General features: G+C 42.7%; 1 protein-coding gene across 3 annotated transcripts in view; it reads right to left on the bottom strand.

Moving 5' to 3' along the window:
• plcg1 (phospholipase C, gamma 1) overlaps positions 1–19,318 on the bottom strand; it is a 42,634-nt gene extending 23,316 nt beyond the window's left edge. For all 3 annotated transcript variants that reach the window (XM_082959880.1, XM_014134666.3, XM_014134667.3), the window contains exons 1-13: positions 19,016–19,318; positions 18,063–18,356; positions 13,904–14,056; positions 13,693–13,786; positions 13,523–13,570; positions 7,685–7,769; positions 7,483–7,566; positions 7,238–7,260; positions 7,089–7,158; positions 6,800–6,901; positions 5,985–6,103; positions 5,372–5,457; positions 93–213 (exon numbers count right to left, since the gene is read on the bottom strand). In XM_082959880.1, coding sequence (XP_082816006.1) covers positions 93–213; positions 5,372–5,457; positions 5,985–6,103; positions 6,800–6,901; positions 7,089–7,158; positions 7,238–7,260; positions 7,483–7,566; positions 7,685–7,769; positions 13,523–13,570; positions 13,693–13,786; positions 13,904–14,056; positions 18,063–18,279 — 1,202 coding nt within the window. In that variant the 5' untranslated portion in view covers positions 18,280–18,356; positions 19,016–19,318. The remainder of the gene's footprint in view (positions 1–92; positions 214–5,371; positions 5,458–5,984; positions 6,104–6,799; positions 6,902–7,088; positions 7,159–7,237; positions 7,261–7,482; positions 7,567–7,684; positions 7,770–13,522; positions 13,571–13,692; positions 13,787–13,903; positions 14,057–18,062; positions 18,357–19,015) is intronic.
• Between the last annotated feature and the right edge of the window lie 2,397 nt (positions 19,319–21,715).

Below are 21,715 nucleotides of genomic sequence, written 5' to 3'. Positions count from 1 at the left end.
TCATTTAATGTCATGTTCTCTTTAGAGGAGAGTAGATTACTGAGTATCACTCACGCATACAAAACACAAAGACTGAGCACATGGAGACTCACTCAGACGTCACAAAGGCGTGTTCCTTGATGGTCGCCAGGACATCACAGAACTTGATCTTGGTGGTGAGGGTGTGTCCATGATAGATGACAGGCATTCCATCTGGACCATCCCAGCAGTCCACTGCCAACACAAACTTTTTTTAATGGCATAGTAGAGATGTCTGGTCTGCATATTTGGTGAGTTGAGTGGGTGTCTGTTAAAAAGGCTAAGTAGGGAGTAGTAGGCTTTATCCATGTTAGTTAACCTGTTGAGTACACAAACTATAGTTTGTCTATTCTCATTTACAAGGGCAGCTACACAATCCCAGGATAAGCATACTACTGTTAGTGGAGATTCTCCATTGGCCATGGTTTGTATGTGTCGTATGCTTAGACTTGGCCTCCACAACCAGCCTCAATATTAAAAATAAAGGATCAAAAAATGTGATTGAAAATGATTTATTCAATGACAGAGAGGAAGGACAGCATCCAGTGCCCTCAGAAAGTATTCATACCACTTGACTTATTCCACATTTTGTGGTGGTACAGCCGGGATTCCAAATTGATTAAATAGCTTTATTTTTCCTCAACCAGCTACAAACAATACCCCATAATAATGAAGTGAAAACATGTTTTTAGTACATTTATTGAAAATAAAATACAGAAACACCTTATTTACATAAGTATTCACAACCCGAGTCAATACAGGTTAAATATATATATATATATATATATATATATATATATATATATATATATATATATATATATATATATATATATATATATATATATATATATATATATAATATATATATTTTTGAAAAGGGGAATTTGTCACCTTTTGCAGCAATTACAGCTATGAGTCTTTCTGGGTACGTCTGAGGTTTGCACACCTGGATTGTACAATAATTTGCCATTATTATAAAAAAAAATATTCAAGCTCCATCAAGTTGGTTGTTGATCACTGCTACACCGCTTTTCCAAGTCTTGGCATAGATTTTCAAGCAGATTGAAGTAAAACTTGGCCACTCAGGAACATTCACTGTCTTCTTGGTAGGCAACTCATCTATCTATCCATCTATCACACACACACGCCAAAGGTTTGGACACCTACTCATTCAAGGGTTTTTCTTTATTTGTACCATTTTCTACATTGTATAATAGTGAAGACATCAAAACTATGAACACATGTAATCAAAAAAAGTGTTAAATCAAAATATATTTTTGATTATTCAAAAAGTAACCAATCTTTGCCTTAACAGCTTTGCACACGTCGCATTCTCTCAACCAGCTTCACCTGGAATGCTTTTCTAACAGTCTCAATAGAGTTCCCACAAATGATGAGCACTTGTTGGCTGCTTTTCCTTCACTCTGCGGTCCAACTCATCGCAATTGGGTTGAGGTTGTGTGATTGTGGAGGCCAGGTCATCTGATGCAGCACTCCATCACTCTCCTTCTTGGACAAATAGCCCTGGAGGTGTGCTGGGTTGTTGTCCTGTTGAAAAATAAATGATAGTCCCACTAAGCCCAAACCAGATGGGATGGCGTATTGCTGCAGAAACATGTGGTAGCCATGCCGGTTAAGTGTGCCTTGAATTCTAAATAAATCACAGACACTGTCACCAGCAAAGCACCCCCACACCTCCTCCCCCATGGTGGGAACTACACATGCAGAGATCATCCATTCACCTACAACGCGTCTCACAAAGACACTGATCAGACCAAAGGACAGATTTCCACCAGTCTAATGTCCATTGCTCGTGTTTCTTGGCCCAAGCAAGTCTCTTCTTCGTGTCCTTCAGTAGTGGTTTCTCTGCAGCAATTCCACCATGAGGCCTGATTCACGCAGTCTCCTCTGAACAGTTGATGTTGAGATGTGTCTTACTAAAACACTTAAGCATTTATTTGGGCTGCAATTTCTGAGGCTGGTAACTAATGAACTTGTCCTCTGCAGCAGAGGTAACTCTGGGTCTTCCGTTCCTGTGGCGGACCTCATGAGAGCTGGTTTCATCATAGCGCTTGATGGGTTTCGCGATTGCACTTAAAGAAACTTTCAAAGTTCTTGAAATGTTCTACATTGACTGACCTTCATGTCTTAAAGTAATGGACTGTCACCTCTCTTTGCTATTTGAGCTGTTCTTGCCATAATATCTTTTACCAAATCGGGCTCTCTTCTCTATACCACCCCTACCGCGTCACAAAACAACTGATTGGCTCAAACGCATTAAAGAAGAAAGAAATTCTGCAAATTAACAAGGCACACTTGTTAATTGAAATGCATTCCAGATGACTACCTCATGAAGCTGGTTGAGAGAATACCAAGAGTGTGCAAAGCTGTCATCAAGGGAAAGGTTGGCTACTTTGAATTCTCAAATATATTTGTTAAAACACTTTTTTGGTTACTACATGATTCCATGTTTTGATGTCTTCACTATTATTATACAAATGTAGAAAATAGTAAAAATGAAGAGAAACCCTTGAAAGAGTAAGTGTGAACAAACTTTTGACTGGTACTGTATATGTATGCATGTACAGTTGGAGTCGGAAGTTTACATACACCTTAGCCAAATACATTTAAACTCAGTTTTTCACAATTCCTGACATTTAATCCTAGTAAAAATTCCCTGTCTTAGGTCAGATAGGATCACCACTTCATTTTAAGAATGTGAAATGTCAGAATAATAGTAGAGAGAATTATTTATTTCAGCTTTTATTTCTTTCATCACATTCCCAGCGGGTCAGAAGTTTATACTCTCAATTAGTATTTGGTAGCATTGCCTTTAAATTGTTTAACTTGGGTCAAACGTTTCAAGTAGCCTTCCACAATAAGTTGGGTGAATTTTGGCCCATTCCTCCTGACAGAGCTGGTGTAACTGAGTCAGGATTCTAGGCCTCCTTGCTCGCACACGCTTTTTCAGTTCTGCCCACAAATGTTCTGTAGGATTGAGGTCAGGGCTTTGTGATGGCCACTCCAATACCTTGACTTTGTTGTCATTAAGCCATTTTGCCACAACTTTGGAAGTATGCTTGGGGTCATTCTCCATTTGGATAACCATTTGCGACCAAGCTTTAACTTCCTGACTGATGTCTTGAGATGTTGCTTCAATATAGCCACATAATTTCTCTCTCATGATGCCATCTATTTTTGTGAAGTGTACCAGTCCCTCCTGCAGCAAAGCACCCCCACAACATGATTCTGCCACCCCATGCTTCACGGTTGGGATGTTGTTCTTCGGCTTGCAAGCCTCCTCCTTTTCCTTCAAACATAACAATAGTCATTATGGCCAAACAGTTCTATTTTATCAGACCAGAGGACATTTCTCCAAAAAGCACAATCTTTGCCCCCATGTGCAGTTGCAAACTGTAGTCTGGCTTTTTTATAGCGGTTTTGGAGCAGTGGCTTCTTCCTTGCTGAGCGGCCTTTCAGGTTATGTCGATATAGGACTCATTTTACTGTGGATATTGATACTTTTGTACCGTTTCCTCCAGCATCTTCACAAAGTCCTTTGTTGTTGTTCTGGGATTGATTTGCACTTTTCGCACCAAAGTACGTTCATCGTCTCCTTCTTCAGTGCTATAACGGCTGCGTGGTCCCATGGTGTTTATACTTGCGTACTATTGTTTGTACAGATGAACGTGGTACCTTCAGGCGTTTGGAAATTGCTCCCAAGGATGAACCAGAGACTTGGAGGTCTATAATTTTTTTTCTGAGGTCTTGGCTGATTTCTTTTGATTATGCCATGATGTCAAGCAAAGAGGCACTGAGTTTGAAGGTAGGCCTTGAAATGCATCCAAGTGACTCAAATTATGTCAATTGGCCTATCAGAAGCTTCTTTGCCATGACATCATTTTCTGGAATTTTTCAAGCTGTTTAAAGGCACAGTCAACTTAGTGTATGTAAACTTGTCTTTAAGTTATTGTCCTGGTGAAAGGTGAATTTACTCCCAGTGTCTCTCGGAAAACAGACTGAACCAGGTTTCCTCTAGGATATTGCCGGTGCTTAACTCTATTCAGCTTCTTTTTATGCAAAAAATAAAATAAAATCCCTAGTCCTTGCCAATGACAAGCATACCCACAACATAATGCAGCTACTACCTTATGCTTGAAAATATGAAGAGTGGTACTCGGTGATGTGTTGTGTTGATTTGCCCCAAACATAAAGTTAATTTATATTTTTTCCCCCCTTCTGTTGTACTTTAGTGCCTTATTGCAAACAGGATGCATGTTTTGTAATATTTTTTATTCTGTACAGGCCTCCTTTTCACCCTTTCATTTACATTAGTATTGTGGAGTAACTACAATGTTGTAGCCATCCTCAGGTTTCTCCCATCACAGCCATGTAACTGTTTTAAAGTCACCATTGGCCTCTTGGTGCAATTCCTGAGCAGTGTCCTTCCTCTCCGGCAACTGAGTTAAGAATGATGACTATCTTTGTAGTGACTGGGTGTATTGATCCACCATCCAGTGTCATTAAATAACTTTGCCATGCTCAAAGGGATATTCAAAGTCTGCTTTTTAACTCATCTACCAATGGGTGCCCTTCTTTGCGAGGCATTAGGAAATTCAATGTTCGACAAAGGGACCGTACCGATAATTGAATGTGTAAGTTAGAGATGAGGTAGTCATTCAAAAATCATGTTAAACACCATTATTGCACACTGAGTGAGTTCATGTGACTTATTTTGTGACTTGTTATGCAGATTTTTTACTTTGAACTTATTTAGGCTTGTCATAAAGTGGTTTAATACTTACTGACCAAAGACATTTCATGTTTTCATTTAATTAATTTGTTTAAAAAATAATTCCACTTTGACATTATGGGGTATTGTGTGTAGGCCAGTGACAACATCTCAATATAATACATTTTAAATTCAGGCTGTAACAACAAAATGTGGAAAAAGTCAAGATGTGTGAATACTTTCTAAAGGCACTGTGTGTGTGTGTGTGTGTGTGTGTGTGTGTGTGTGTGTGTGTGTGTGTGTGTGTGTGTGTGTGTGTGTGTGTGTGTGATAACACACACAAAAAAAGGGACTTCCTGGTTTAAATCAAGATGAAATATTAAAGTGTCATGTGCCTTTCTGAACGGAGCAGCAGTGCAGTACGACTGTCTCTAAAAATAGCCTTTAGAAACCGGTCTGAACAGTGTTCCCCCTCTACCAGTGCAGTCTGCAGGGATACAGTTTACGAGGTGCGTTTGTCATGCAGATATTGTGGAGAAGAGTGGCTTTAGGTCTGAAAGACATTGGGTTATGGAGAGAGCAGAGTTAGGGGTGTGTGTGTGTATATAATAAACTCACACTCGATGCAGCGGCAGCCCATCCTCAGACAGCGTGCGTACGCTTCCAGGGACGACTCACTAGAAAACTGGTCACCTGTCAGGTAGCTACAAAACACACACGACATCAGATAGTCTATAGAAGCCTCCTTTCCCTTCATCATGTGTTCTTCACATCCCCTTCCATGACAGTAGTGAAACATTGAATACAGAATCAAAAAGGTATTTCTGTCTTTGTTGGTTAGTGTAAACACCCCTTTCTCACTTAGCCAGGCAATTCAGACTTTATCAAAGCAACATTGACGTTTTCATTCCTCACTTCCAGGATTATTGTTTCACAGCCAACAAAAGGTTATCACATTAACCTCTTCTCACCATGTTTCAATGGGAGGAAAATGACATTTTCCTACACAATCAAAGCCCAGTTCTCACTGTTAAAAAGGAATTGTTAGAATATACCAATTTAATCTGATATACATCAGAACTGTAGGACACAAATCCCCTTGGACTAGGGAAAAATGTCTGGGAAACTATGCTTTCTCTCTTAGCCATTCATGTGAAGCCAGCATTAGCACAACACTGATTTCAAATACAGTAATCCATTCTTCTCCCTCCCCCACTCCCGCTGTTCTTACGTGTTATGAGATGAGGATATCCAGTAATGAGACAGGGGGTTGTTCATGTCTTCAGGACACACCTGGTCCAGGGCTGAGTCCCAGACGGTGTTCTCTTTGGAAAACAGGTACGTCAGGAACTAGACAGAGGGGGGAGGGAAGACACGCAATCAATATTGGGGTTCTGATGAATACAAAGAAACAGTCCAATGAAGAGCACTACTATGCGAAAACCAGGCACCCTTTGTGATTGTGCTGAACTGAAAGTCAGAGTTTTCTACTAATCACAGGCCCAGACATATGAAGTGTTCTTTCCTGTAGGTAGACACTAGAGGCACTTCCTTTGTCAGACATTTCAGACGAGTCACGTGGTTCGACAATAACTAATAATGTCTCCTTTCCACAGAACTCGGGCACATTCAGGTCTCCAGCAAGATGTGGATGTTATATTCCAAATGAAGTTATATCATGTGAAATGTCAAATCAAATGCTATTGGTCGCATACACATATTTAGCAGATGTTATTGCGGGTGTAGTAAAATGCTTGTGTTCCTAGCTCCAACAGTGCAGTAATATCTAACAATTCACAACAATACACACAATCCTTAAAGTAAAAGGGAATTAAGAAATGATATAAATATTAGGACGAGCGATGTCTGTTGGATGTACTCTCACCACCGTGTAACATGAAAACAGTTAATCATAGTGGCACTTTTATTTTATTGCCTAGGAGAGAGAGGGGGGTGCGATTAGTTTCCCTAGGTAGACAGGTAGAAAATGTTCTCTAGGTCTGGGATTTCAGAGACTTGGGGACAAGCTTAAGAGTGAGAAGGTACCTCATCTTGGTGGAAGAAGGGTTGTTCCACCTCCCTCAGTGGGTCCTTCAGGTACCCAAACATAAACTCCTGCACCTTATTGTTGTCGGTGGCCCACAGCTCCTACGAACACACACACACACAACACATTGTTGCCCAAATATGTTATTCAGGTCATTTGATTTCCTTGTGTATTAACACGTAACACATTTACTAGAGAACTAGTTAAAGTGTATGACAAGTCAAGCGTTGTGTTGTACTGAATCCCTAGGAACTTGGGTAGATAATAATGCTATATCATCCAGTATACCTTCTGGGCCTCCAGAAGGAAAGTCTTGAAGTCTTCTAGTAAGATCTTCTGCTCTGGTCTCTCAATGAACCTGACAGAGGGAGAGCGGTGTTACACAACTCACGTCTACAGTATAACATGATGCTCAGGCTGGGTGTGTGAGTATCTACCTTTGTAGAAAAGGAATCTCCATCTGAAAGACAAAAGTAAAGACAATTATTAAACACAATAAACCTTGTCGTTTCAGTATGACAACACAGCTCCTGTCTTCTGCCTGCCTGCTGGGCCTCATGGTTCCTACCAGAGGCTCTGTGGGTTTTAACGGGCCTCTTGATTCGGGAGCCATTTGAAAAGCAGACAGACAGAGAGAGGGGGTGAGAGAGAAGATTAGGATAGAAGGGTGAAGATGACTTACAGCTTTCTGGGCGTCAAACATCAGGCTGCGATAGAGCTGGGAAAACTGGCTAAAGGACACGTCTCCATTCCTCAACTCCGAGTCCTGAGAGAAAGAGTGAGAGGAGAGGGGGCAATGTTGCCACAGGGTTAGGAAGACACTGGAAACACACACACTGGTGGGGAGGGGTATTAGGGAAATGTGATGAGTGTGAGGATGTTACCGGAAGTTTCTCTCTGAGGAACTTCATGTTGGGGACCCTGTAGTTAACCTGGCACAGCATGCTCTTCAGATCCTTACAGGATATCCTAAAATACACACAACGCCAAGCACACAAATGAAGATGCACACACACTTCTGGAAGAGTGCCATGTCGTGACTTAACCTCAGGACTACTTAAAGGAAGCTGCTTCTGAATGGGAGGGGGGGGGGAGAGAGAGGTGCTCTCTCACACACACAAACACCAGGAAGCTGTGCAGGTCTGTGGCTGAAAGGTTTGTTCCTTCACACCTCCACATCACGTACACACACCAGCCGGAGCTGTTAGGAAGCTTCTTCAAAAACTATTAAGCTGTGCTCATTCCCTAGTTGTGCATACAGTGCATTTGGAAAGTATACAGACCCCTTCCCTTTATCCACATTTTGTTACGTTACATACTTATTCTAAAACGGATTCAATAAAAACATTTCCTCAATCTACACACAATACCCCATAATGACAAAGCGAAAACAGGTTTTTAGAAAATGTTGCACATTTATTACAAATGAAACACCTTATTACATTAGTATTCAGACCCTTTGCTATGAGTCTCGAAATGGAGCTCAGGTGAATCCTGTCTCCATTGATCATCCTTAAGATGTTTCTACAACTTGATTGGAGTCCACCTGTGGTAAATTCATTTGATTTGGAAAGGCACACACCTGTCTATATAAAAAGGTCCCACAGTTGACAGTGCATGTCAGAGCAAAAACCAAGCCATGAAGTCGAAGGAATTGTCCGTAGAGCTCCGAGACAGGATTATGTAAAGGCACAGATCTGGGGAAGGGTACCAAAACATTTCTGCAGCATTGAAGGTCCCTAAGAACACAGTGGCCTCCATTATTCTTAAATGGAAGAAGTTTGGAACCACCAAGACTCTTCCTTGAGCTGGGCGCCCGGCCAAACTGAGCAATCGGTGGAGAAGGGCCTTGGTCAGGAAGGTGACCAAGAACCCGGTGGTCACTCTGACAGAGCTCCTCTGTGGAAATGGGAAAACCTTGCAGAAGGTCATCTCTGCAGCACTCCACCAATCAGGCCTTTCTGATAGAGTGGCCAGACGGATGCCACTCCTCAGTAAAAAAAGGCACATGACAGCCCGTTTGGAGTTTGCCAAAAGGCACCCAAAGGACTCTCAGACCATGAGAAACAAGATTCTCTGGTCTGATGAAACCAAGATTGAACTCTTTGGCCTGAATGCCAAGCGTCACATCTGGAGGAAACCTGGCACCATCCCTACGGTGAAGCATGGTGGTGGCAGCATCATGCTGTGGGGATGTTTATCAGCAGCAGGGACTGGGAGACTAGTCACGATCGAGGGAAAGATGATCAGAGCAAAGTACAGAGAGATCCTTGATGAAGTCCTGAGCGCTCTGGAGCAGGTTCTCAGACTGGGACGAAGGTTCACCTTCCAACAGGACAACAACCCTAAGCACACTGCCAAAACAACACAGGAGTGGCTTCGGGAACAAGTCTCTGAATGTCCCTGAGTGGCCCAGCCAGAGCGCGGACTTCAACCCGATTTAACAATTCTGGAGACTTGAAAATAGCTGTGCAGTGACGCTCCCCATCCAACCTGACAGAGCTTGAGAGGATCTGCAGAGAAGAATGGGAGAAACTCTCCAAACACAGGTGTGTCAAGCTTGTAGCGTCATAACCAAGAAGACTTGAGGCTGTAATCGCTGCCTAAGGTGCTTCAACAAAGTACTGAGTAAAGGGTCTGAATACTTATGTCAATGTGATTATGTTTTTTCTTTTTACAATTGCAAACAATTCTAAAAACCTCTTTTTGTTTTGTCATTATGGGGTATTGTGTAGATGGATGAGAAAAAAAACTATTCTATCAATTTTAGAATAAAGCTGTAACGTAACAAAATGTGGAAAAATAATACTTTCCGCATGCATTGTATGGTTTTACTTTCATCCCAAGTCTGTCCAAAATGCCTCTGGTTGGCCTATATTGCCATTTGCTACAGCAGGTGGCTAGTCATACTGGTCTAAATTATTGATAATACACTAACCCAAACGTACCAAGTCTCCAAAAGAAAAGCATTATTGCTCTCTATTATCTCCAAGCTGATGCAATGCTTTTTCAATCATTTACAGTGCCTTTAGAAAGTATTCAGACCCCTTGACTTAATCCACATTTTGTTAGGTTACAGCCTTATTGTAAAATGTATTACATTGTTGTTTTTCATCAATCTACACACAATACACACAAGGAGCGGCGGACTATGTATTTTTATTAATAACAGCTGGTACACGATATCTAAGGAAGTCTCGAGCTATTGCTCGCCTGAGGTAGAGTATCTCATGATAACCTGTAGACAACACTACCTACCGAGAGAGTTTATCTGTATTCTTCATAGCAGTTTACATACCACCACAGTCAGAGGCTGGCACTAAGACAGCATTGAATGAGCTATATTCCGCCATAAGCAAACAAGAAAACGCTCACCCAGATGCGGCGCTACTAGTAGCCGGGGACTTTAATGCAGGGAAACTTAAATCCATTTTACCAAATTTCTATCAGCATGTTAAATGTGCAACCAGAGGAAACACTTATACTCCACAGAGAGACGCATACAAAGCTCTCCCTCCAATTGGCAAATTAGACCATAATTCTATTCTCCTGATTCCTGCTTACAAGCAAAAGTTAGATTAATAAAAAAGTGGTCAGGTGAAGCAGATGCTAAGCTACAGGACTGTTTTGCTAGCACAGACTGGAATTTGTGCCGGGATTCCTCCGATGGCATTGAGGAGAACACCACATCAGTCATTGGCTTCATCAATAAGTGCATCGATGACGTCGTCCCCACAGTGGCCGTACGTACATACCCCAACCAGATGCCATGGATTACAGGCAGCAGCCGCACTGAGCTAAAAGGCTAGAGCTGCCGCTTTCAAGAACTGGGACTCTAACCCGGAAGCTTATAAGAAATCCCACTATACCCTCCGACGAACCATCAAACAAGCAAAGCATCAATACAGGACTAAGATTGTACTACACCGGCCCTGACGCTCTTCAGATGTAGCAGGGCTGGCAAACCATTACAGGCTACAAAGTAAAGCACAGCCGAGAGCTGCCCAGTGACACAAGCCAACCAGACGAGCTAAACTACTTCTATTCTCGCTTTGAGGCAAAAAAAAAAACTGAAACATGCATGAGAGCACCAGCTGTTCCAGAAGACTGTGTGATCACACTCTACGCAGCCGATGTGAGTAAGACCTTTAAACAGGTCAACATTCACAAGGCCGCAGGGCCAGACGGATTACCAGGACGTGTACTGCGAGCATGCGCTGACCAACTGGCAAGTGTCTTCACTGACATTTTCAACCTCTACCTGTCAGAGTCTGTAATACTAAAATGTTTTATACAGACCACCATAGTGCCTGTGCCCAAGAGCACCAAGGTAACCTGGCTAAATGACGACCGACCCGTAGCACTCATATCTGTAGCCATGAAGTGCTTTGAAAGGCTGGTTTCATCCCAGAAACCCTAGACCCACTCCAATTTGCAAACCGCCCCAACAGATCCACAGATGATGCAATCTCTATTGCACTCGACACTGCCATTTCCCACCTGGACAAACGGAACACCTATGTGAGAATGTTATTCATTGACTACAGCTCAGCGTTCAACACCAGTGCCCTCAAAGCTCATCAATAAGCTAAGGACCATGGGACTAAACACCTCCCTCTGCAACTGGATCCTGGACTTCCTGACGTGCCACCCACAGGTGGTAAGGGTAGGTAACAACATTTGCCACGCTGATCCTCAATACAGGGGCCCCTCTGGGGTGCGTGCTCAGTCCCCTCCTGTACTCCCTGTTCACTCATGACTGCATGGCCAGGCACGACTCCAACACCATCATTAAGTTTGCCAATGACACAGTGTTAGGCCTGATCACCGACAACGACGAGAGAGCCTATAGGGAGGTTAGAGAACTGGCCGTGTGGTGCCAGGACAACAACCTCTCCGTCAATGTGATCAAGACAAAGGAGATGATTGTTGACTACAGGAAAAAGACGACCGAGCACACCCCATTCTCATCAACAGGGCTACAGTGGAGCAGGTTGAGAGCTTCAAGTTCCTTGGTGTCCACATCACCAACAAACTAACATGGTCCAAGCACACCAAGACAGTCATGAATAGGCCACGACAAAACCTATTCCCCCTCAGGAGACTGAAAAGATTTGGCATGGGCCAAGTCTAGGTCCAAGAGGCTTCTAAACAGCTTCTACCCCCAAGACATAAGACTCCTGAACAGCTAGTCAAATGGCTACCCCCATACACCACTGCTCCTCTCTGTTGTAATTTATTAAAGTAACTATGCATAGCACTACCTACATGTACATACTACCTCAACTAACCGGTGCCCCCACACATTGACTATGTACCGGTACCCCCCTGTATAAAGTCTCACTATTGTTATTTTACTACTGCTCTTTAATTACTTGTTACCTCTTATTCTTATCTGTATTTTTTGAAACTGCATTGTTGGTTAGGGGCTCGTAAGTAAGCAGTTCACTGTTGTATTCGCCGCATGTGACTAATCCAATTTGATTCGAATACCCCATAATGACAAAGCAAAAATTGGTTTAAACATTTTTGCTAATTTATTTAAAAAATATATATATTTACATAAGTATTCAGACCCTTTACTCAGCACTTTGTTGGAACACCTTTGGCAGCAATACAGCGAAGAGTCTTCTTGGGTATGATGCTACAAGCTTGGCACACCTGCATTTGGGGAGATTCTCCCATTCTTCTCTGCAGATCCTCTCAAGCTCTGTAAGGTTAGATGGGGAGCGAAGCTGCACAACTATTTTCAGGTCTCTCCAGAGATGTTAGATCGGGTTTAAGTCCGGGCTCTGGCTGGGCATTCAGAGACTTGTACTGAACCCAGGTTTTTAATCAAGAATCTCTGTACTTCGCTCCGTTCATTTTGCCTCAATCCTGACTAGTCCCCAGTCCCTGCTGCTGAAAAACATCCCCACAGCATGATGCTGCCACCACCATGCTTCACCGTAGGGATGGTGCCAGGTTTCCTCCAGATGTGATGCTTGGCATTCAGCCAAAGAGTTCAATCTTGGTTTCATCAGACCAGAGAATCTTGTTTCTCAAGGTCTAAGAGTCTTTAGATGCCTTTTGGCCTCCCTGACCAAGACCCTTCTCCCCGATTGCTCAGTTTGTCTAGGTGGCCAGCTCTAGGAAGTGTCTTGGTGGTTCCAAACTTCTTCCATTTAAGAATAATGGAGGCCAATGTGTTCTTGGGGACCTTCAATGCTGCAGAATTGTTTTGGTACCCTTCCCCAGATCTGTGCCTTGACAAAATCCTGTCTCAGAGCTCTACAGACAATTCCTTTGACCTCATGGGTTGGTTTTTGCTCTGACGTGCACTGTCAACTGTGGAACCTTATATAGACAGGTGTGTACCTGTCCAAATCATGTCCAGTCAATTGAATTTAACACAGGTGGACTCCAATCAAGGATCTCAAGGATGATCAATGGAAACAGGATGCACCCGAGCTCAATTTCCAGTCTCATAGCAAACGGTCTGAATACTTGTGTAAAGGTTTCTGTTTTAAATTTTTTATACATTTAAAAATACATCTAAAAAACTGTTTCACTTTGTCTTTATGGGGTAGTGTGTAGATTGCCGAGTAAAAAAAATAAAATGTATCCAGTTTAGAATAAGGTTGTAACATAACATAAAATGTGGAAAAAGTCAAGGGGTCTGAGTACTTTCCGATGATACTGTATTTAGTTCATATCCAAAATCACTGATTGATTTAACTTACTTGTCTTCTCTGTTGCGATCGACGGCATAAAACTGCTTCCGTAACCACCTGGGTGAAAAAAAGAGTTACATTGAAGAATGAGTCTTCGACACCCAAAGTGCTGCGATAACCATTTGCAACGTACCATCAAGTGATGCCCACTCAGCCTACCCAACCGAATAAAGGTGTACCTCTCTATCTGTAGAGGGGTGGGGGATTTGAGTGTGTCTGCCACCAGCCAGGTCAGCCCCTTCACCCACATGGTCATCTCCTCATCAGATGTCGCTGGGGAGAGAGGTCAAGGGTTAGGCGTCAAAGTCCTGACATTCAAGTTCCATAATATGGTATGGGTGTGTCTCTACCTGACAAAACGGAAAGCTTTGGTGTGTACTTAGTATTTACCTGCTAGGCTGAGCGCTTTGAGGCGGAACTCAGTGCCGTGTAGGATGACGAAGCAGTGAGCCTGGTCTAGTCGTGCTGTAGAGTCCTCCACATAGCGCTCAAAGTCCCGAGACTTCTGGCCCGCTCGGATCTCCTTTATCTCTCGGATATCAACTGGAGGGGAGACACATACAGGGGTCAGCCAAGTCACTCCAACATGAAACAGTCTGTTAAGGTTAGCTAAACAGTATCCACCAATCACATTTGGTTTGCACATTGTCAAGCAGAGCAGAGGGTTACCAATGCATGACATATTAAGACACTGCTCTTTAGTCCAGCCACACTATTGCAACAGACTGGCCAAGGGAAAGACCTTCAGAGGACCACAACCTCAAGCCACACACACACCTGCTCACTATAAGGGCCGACCGGGCCTCAACAGAGGAGACAGAACAAGAGCTTTCCTTCTTTGCCTTGCAGATGGTGATCAAAAGCTAATGAACAGAAACCTGAATAGCCCAACTCAGTGCATATACGGCATCCCTTGAACTTCGTCATAAATCACGTCAATGGGAGATTTGTGCAAGACAACTAGTTACTGTATAAATGGGCATCTCAAGTTCTAATTTGGCCAGAAGAATGAGCTGTAAAGCATATGGAGAGTTGAAGTTACGGACAGTAGCAAAGTGGGATTGTGTTAGTGACAGTGTTGAGGTACACCGATTGTCCTGGTGCAGTTAGTTAGGCGATAAGATATTCACACACAGCTCTGCTCCTGCTCCTCTTCCTGCCCTAAACCACATCCTGTGCTGCTCTGCCGCCTACACGGTGTGTCTGTGTGTGCGTACGTACCCACCTTCTTTCATCTCGAAGAATCTCACACACACAAAACACACATCTACTTTGCATCACATGCATCTATGCAGCCGACTTCCGTTGAGACTAAGTCAATCTGACAGGTTGATATTCGAGAGAACATGTAAGTCAGTCTAAATATTTACAGAGTTATTGAGAGGCTCCAGGAAATAAGAGCTAGCCAGAGGTGTGACCTTACACAGGGAGAGGAGAGGAGGCATCCTGACTAACATACCAACACGTCTCTCCCTCTCTGCTCTCCACTTTACTTCCCTCTACCCCATTAACCTTCCTCTCATTGGCTCACAACTATCTTTGTTTACTTTAGGGATAATATGCATGTTTGAGGATGAAAGCATGGAAGGATAACAAACTACACTGAAGAGTAGTTTGTTTTGAAGTATTAGAGCAGAGCTGTTGAACTTTGAACAAACTAAATTGGCCAATGCACAGTCACCCATGATGCAGGCTATATTTGACTGTGGTATTGCAGAGGTTGTCCTTTTTCATTAGACTTGTGTACTGAAAGGATGGAAAATCCTAGTCCAAGGCATGCCATTGGCCTACATATACTGACTGAGTTTCCACAGAGGCGTGCAGGTGCCTTTGCCGGAACACACACCTCTCTCTCAAATCTGAGACGGTTTCAGCATATCTAAACATCTCCCACCAAAAAAAAAAAACAGTATTCGTCAGAATCTCACCACAACATTTACATTTTAGTCATTCATCAGAAGATCTTATCCAATGTGACAGCTACAATAACTATCAAAAGGAAGCTCATGGTCCACACAGAATGGAACCAGGCCAGCCACCACTGCATGTCTGCAGTTACTGGGTTTCGGGTTCTGTTGTGTGCAGTCACTGATGTAGCCAACTCAACGCCTTTATCCATGTAAACCCTCTTTCCTATAGTGGGATTCTAATAAAGCATGATCCTTATGGACTCAAAAATAGCTTCACTCAGAAAAAAAAACAGGTTTGGTTTCAGATTTGTTTGTGTTGTTTATGCAGTGGCTTGGGACTGATTTGTGCTTACTAAACAAGGGCATGGAGATATCTGGGGGAATCATTGAGTCCTGCGTGTCTCGATTCTCTCTCGCTGCCTTCAGGCTTGTCGGTACAAATGAGAACCTATGTTGTCCACATTCTCAGGTCACACTGAGTGCAAGTGCCAGTGCTACATTCTGCCAACACTGGGATTTCAGTCTTAGTGACACTAGCTAAACCAGCAAGTCTTACAACATACAAGTATCATGTTAAGAAATCCCAGTAACACCTGTTCAAACAAGAGTTTAGATTTGTCAAGTAGGCTTATTTACGGCATGTTCCTAGCTGGCTGAGAGTATAAAGACATACTGTCTACCACTACACCAAAACCCAGATGTTTGTGTGTTGATGCAAGCTATGACTGTGGTTAGATAAAGGCACACACACCCACACACCAGGCCTGGTGTGTTTGAGATGAGGTAAGGGGGTCACCTGCTTGATGTGTGTTTGGGACAGGACTGTCTCGGCCACACTGACATTTTGGGTCTCTGTCTGTTTCGTGTAGAATTGTCGCGGTGCACTTAGACCTAAGCTGTGGTCTTCGCTTGAGATTCAGTCAAGGGTAGGGTGGGGAAAGCAGCAGTGAGGCGGCTGGGGTAGGGTTTGATAGGTTACTGAGCCACCAAAACAGTTATGTCGTGCAGTCCTTCACTCCTGTGTGGTCAGGGTACATCAAGTAAGTGAACTGCTTTTCACCAGTCACAATTTGAATACTACTACATCACTTATTATATGCCAAATGTTTATCAGGGGACCAAGAGCACACCAATCACTAAGGAGGTATTGACACATTGACTAGGTACAGGTAGGCCTTGTAAATGTTATTTCCTTTTTGTCTTATTTACCCATCTTTTCTTACATTTTAACTCTGCATTGTTGGAAAAGGGCTGTAAGTAAGCATTTCACGGTAAAGTCTACACCTGTTGTATTCGGGACATGTGACAAATACAATTAGATTTGTATTAAATTCAAATTACATTTGATAATTTACTAGGGAGAATTATCTATAGGCATACAGCAGGTAATTACACAGATTCTTTATTTCCTCTCGGAGGCAACCAGCAGGCAACAATAATGCTGAGTCAGTGGTGATGTGAGAGACCCACTGATCTCCCCGTCGTCGATAGGTCGGAACACTAAAATGGCGCCCTGATTCTTTCCCAAATGATCCCACACTTCCAGTAAAAATGATCCATTCTATTTTTAAGGAGACACATTCGCCAATATCATCTCACTCAAAGAGTAGGATATCATATGCCGACGTTGTCAAGTACCGAAACTCCTCCACGGAGTTGAGCAAAGAATTGTTTTTTCTAAATTAACCTGACTCCTTAAAGTTGCTATGTATCCATACTTCAAAAATGTAAAACGTTAAACCGTTTACCTGTGTTTGTTGTTGCGTGCCTTAATTTGTTTCCTGAAATCCATACGTTTTAATAAAATGGTATGCGCTGTGCACATTGAATCTCATGTAAAAATCAGTCAGTCGTTGGTTGTAGCAATAAGATTAAGGTTTTATTTATTTTTTTAAAGTATGGATTTAAGCAAACAAAGGACAACCATAGGTACATGGTGGTGGGGGTCGTTTAAACCTCTTTTTCCTTTCTCCTTGGCTGCATCCGGAGCAGAGTACAGCTGTGTGAGAGGCATCCTGCTACCCGGGAGACCGTTCAGAGTGAGGGGCGCACGCACAAGACTCCCTTCACGAAAACACACAGGGCCTGTGATGAATTTGACACTTCTATCCAGCATGCTTTTCTACACTTTATTTAACACTGGGACAAAATGATATGTAGGCCATGTTCAAATGGGGCCAAATAAGGATGTTTCAATAGGCTATAGGCCCCAATTTTTGAATTTGCTCTGGCCTCGTGTGACATGGTTTTTCCAGTATCTGAACATTGAGCACACTTCAAATCCCATAACTGCTTCATTATAGTACAAACAAATACACAATTTTGTAATTGTACTCGTCTAATCACAAGCTACTGGACAGAATTACATAGCAAGTGTTTTGTTATTGTGTGACACTCCTGCAGCTTTGTTGTTTTGTAAAAACATTCCTGTTTATGACAGCAGGTAAACAGACCGGTTTGGCATCATATTCTCCTGTCAGAACATATTCTGTATGACAGTGACGACCAGTTGTGACAGTGTGATCAGTTACCCAATATTTTTTTAACAAAGATAGGCCTAAATTGTATTCATTGGATGAAACAGAACATCATTCAGCCTGTGCATTGCACACGTTTTCAAATGTGAGAGCCATACTCACTTTCTCCCTCTATTTTGTCTGTGCCTCGGGTCCAGATAATTGTCCTCGTCTCAAGTTTGACCTGAAATGTTCTTCTCTCAGGTCGCTGGGACTTTTTGGAGTAAAACAAAGTCAACACGGTCCCCAATTCCAGATCCCGGTAAAGATTGTTCATCTCGGTGTCACTCTCAATCCACGGAATGGGTCCGTTGGAAAAGAAGCCCGAGGTCCCAGCCATGTTCACTTCCCCCGTTTGTTGTCCTTTTCCTTTCAGAACAATCTCCACAGCCCGGGGCTAGACAGAGACAGGGATACCTAATGAAGAGGGGGAAAACCCATGAAAACCTATTCTCTGGAGTTGATCATCTATATGGCTACGGTCTGTCAAACTTGCATATTGCCTTACTGTTAGAAATATGTCTAGGTGAGTTTAGGTGTAGGCCTAAACCTATGTTATTAGGGTCATATTTTGTGCAGTAGGCCTACAGGTGCTGGACTGAGAAAATGACAGACGTGCACCAATCAACTGTAGCTGACCACACACTAGTTATGGGAATATACAACCCGATTTACATCATTTTAGAACACTTTTCTCACGAAGATAATACATGGAAATCCACAGGTTTTAACTGTAATCCGCGGCACATTTAAATAGGTTAGATAGGCCAGTTTCAGAGGGTTCAAATCCTATTAGCTAAATAGAATCGCTTTCCTTCCCAAGCTACCCATAAAGTTTATTTCCATGGGCCCAGATTCTGCTCTTTTTGTAACAAGCAATACAAAATAACATTCGTTGCGAAAGGGAGAACGGATACACTGCGAGGCAAGGAATTCCGTGCTACATTTTCCTAAAGGCGAGGGTGGTGGGCAGTTGTTCGGCCAAGGAAGTATGGCTGAATTCAACGCAGACAAACCCAGTTAGCTATCGCCATAGCCTTTATTTTAGGTCACCCTTCTAGTACCCTTCGTCTTACCGTCTCAAAATCCAACTGGAACACGCGAGCAGCGCAACAATAGCAGAACAACACCTCGGTATATCGCCGCAATCACGGCCCCGCTCATCTCCGCCGGTCCAACTTCGGCAGTCTTCCCCTTTTTCGTGATTATATCATTGTGGTCCCGACAGTGTACGTACGCTTCAGTCGTGAGGAGAAAGATCCCTTTTCCTTTTGCGTCCTGTCACAGTTCCCCATCGACGGAGAGAGCCATAGGCAAGTTTTGTCTGTATCATGCACGGCTCGGGCCCTTCCCCCATCCGACCCCTCTGTACAACAAAGCATCGGATAGATCGGCCTCTTAAAGATACAGCACTTACTTTTCCACCCCTGTCTACTTTGTTTTCATAATGATCTGTTTACTATAAGTAGGCTAACTAACCATAGCTAATTATTTCGCGCCTTTGGTCAGTGTCTGTTCCGTCAGAAAGTATTCAAACCCCTTGACTTTTTCCACATTTTGTTGTTACAGCCTGAATTTAAAATGGATTAAATTGAGATTTTGTGTCACTGGTCTGCCTACACACAATACCACATCATGTCAAAGTGGAATTATGTATTTAGACATTTTTACAAACTCATAAAAATGGATTGAGTCAGTAAGTATTCAACCCCTTTGTTATGCCAAGCCTAAATAAGTTCGGGAGTAAACAGTCGCATAAGTTGCATGGACTCACTCGGTGTGCAATAATAGTGTTTTTTGTTGTTGAATGAGGACCTCATCTCTGTACCCCACACATACAATTATATGTAAGGTCCCTTAGTTGAGCAGTGAATTTCAAACAGATTCAAACACAAAGACCAGGGAGGTTTTTCAATGCCTTGCAAAGAAGGGCATCTATTCCTAGATGGGTGAAAAGCAGACTTTGAATATCTATCTTAGCATGGTGAAGTTATTATTACACTTTGGATGGTGTATCAATACACCTACTCACTATAAAGATAAAGGTGTCCTTCCTAACTCAGTTGCCGGAGAGGAAGAAAACCAGTCAGGGATTTCACCATGAGGCCAATGGGGACTTTAAAACAGTTACAGAGTGATGGCTGTGATAGCACAAAACTGATGATGGCACAACAACATTGTAGTTACTCCACAATACTAACATAAATTACAGAATAAACAGAATACAAATATTCCAAAACATGCATCCTGTTTGCAATAAGGCACTAAAGTAAAACTGCAAAAAAATGTGGCAAAGAAATGAACTTTATGTCCTGAATACAAAGCATTATATTTGCAAATCCAACACAACACATCGCTGAGAACTACACTTTATATTTTCAATAAAGTAGTGGCTGCATCATGTTATGGGTATGGCTGTCATTGGCAAGGACTAGGGTTTTTTTTTTTTAAGAATAAAAATTAACAGAATAGAGCTAAGCACAGGCACAATCCTAGAGGAAAACCTGGTTCAGTCTGCTTTCCAAGAGACACTGGGAGAAAAAGTCACCTTTCAGCAGGACAGTAACCTAAAACGCAAGGCCAAATATACACTGGAGATGATTAGCAAGATTTTCCTAAGTGGCTTAAATTGGCCTGAAAATCTATGACAAGACTTGAAAATGGCTATCTAGCAATGACCAACAACCAACTTGACAGAGCTTGAAGAATAATTTGAAAATATTGTACAATCCAGGTGTGCAAAGCTCTTGTATTGACTCAGGGGTGTGAATACTTATGTAAATGAGATATTTCTGCATTTCATTTTCAATACATTTGCTAAAATGTCTAAAAACATGTTTTCACATTGTCGTTATGGGGTATTGTGTGTAGATGGGTGTGGAAAAAAAATATTGAATCCATTTTTTAATTCAGGCTGTAACACAAAAAAAATGTGGAAAGGGGCAAGGGGTGTGAATACTTTCTGAAGGCACTGTACTTGTACAATACATTGCCAACCAGTGGCATTAGGATGCATTTGCATACAAACTCACAAACCTGCTGAAAAAAAGTAGACTACAAGCCTGAATATGACATATTCTGAGTGTTTTTACGCAATGTAGTCGTGTAATTTATTACACTTTAGTCCAGAAGTCTCCAACCCTGTTCCAGGACAGCTACCCTCCTGTAGGTTTACACTCCAACCCTGTTCCAGGACAGCTACCCTCCTGTAGGTTTACACTCCAACCCTGTTCCAGGACAGCTACCCTCCTGTAGGTTTTCACTCCAACCCTGTTCCAGGACAGCTACCCTCCTGTAGGTTTTCAATCCAACCCCAGTTGTGACTAACCTGATTCAGTTTATCAACAAGTTTATGATTAGAATCAGGTGTGCTAGATTAGGGTGGGCGTGAAAACCTACAGGAGGGTAGCTGTCCAGGAACAGGGTTGGAGTGTAAACCTACAGGATGGTAGCTCTCCAGGAACAGGGTTGGAGTGAAAACCTACAGGATGGTAGCTCTCCAGGAACAGGGTTGAAGTGAAAACCTACAGGAGGGTAGCTCTCCAGGAACAGGGTTGAAGTGAAAACCTACAGGATGGTAGCTGTCCAGGAACAGGGTTGGAGTGTAAACCTACAGGATGGTAGCTCTCCAGGAACAGGGTTGGAGTGAAAACCTACAGGAGGGTAGCTGTCCAGGAACAGTGTTGGAGTGTAAACCTACAGGATGGTAGCTCTCCAGGAACAGGGTTGGAGTGTAAACCTACAGGAGGGTAGCTCTCCAGGAACAGGGTTGGAGT

The sequence above is a fragment of the Salmo salar genome, chromosome 13 (genome assembly GCF_965601325.2).
Source record: "Salmo salar chromosome 13, fSalSal1, whole genome shotgun sequence".
NCBI lineage: Eukaryota > Metazoa > Chordata > Actinopteri > Salmoniformes > Salmonidae > Salmo > Salmo salar.
This window is presented reverse-complemented; position numbering and strand designations above follow the sequence as displayed.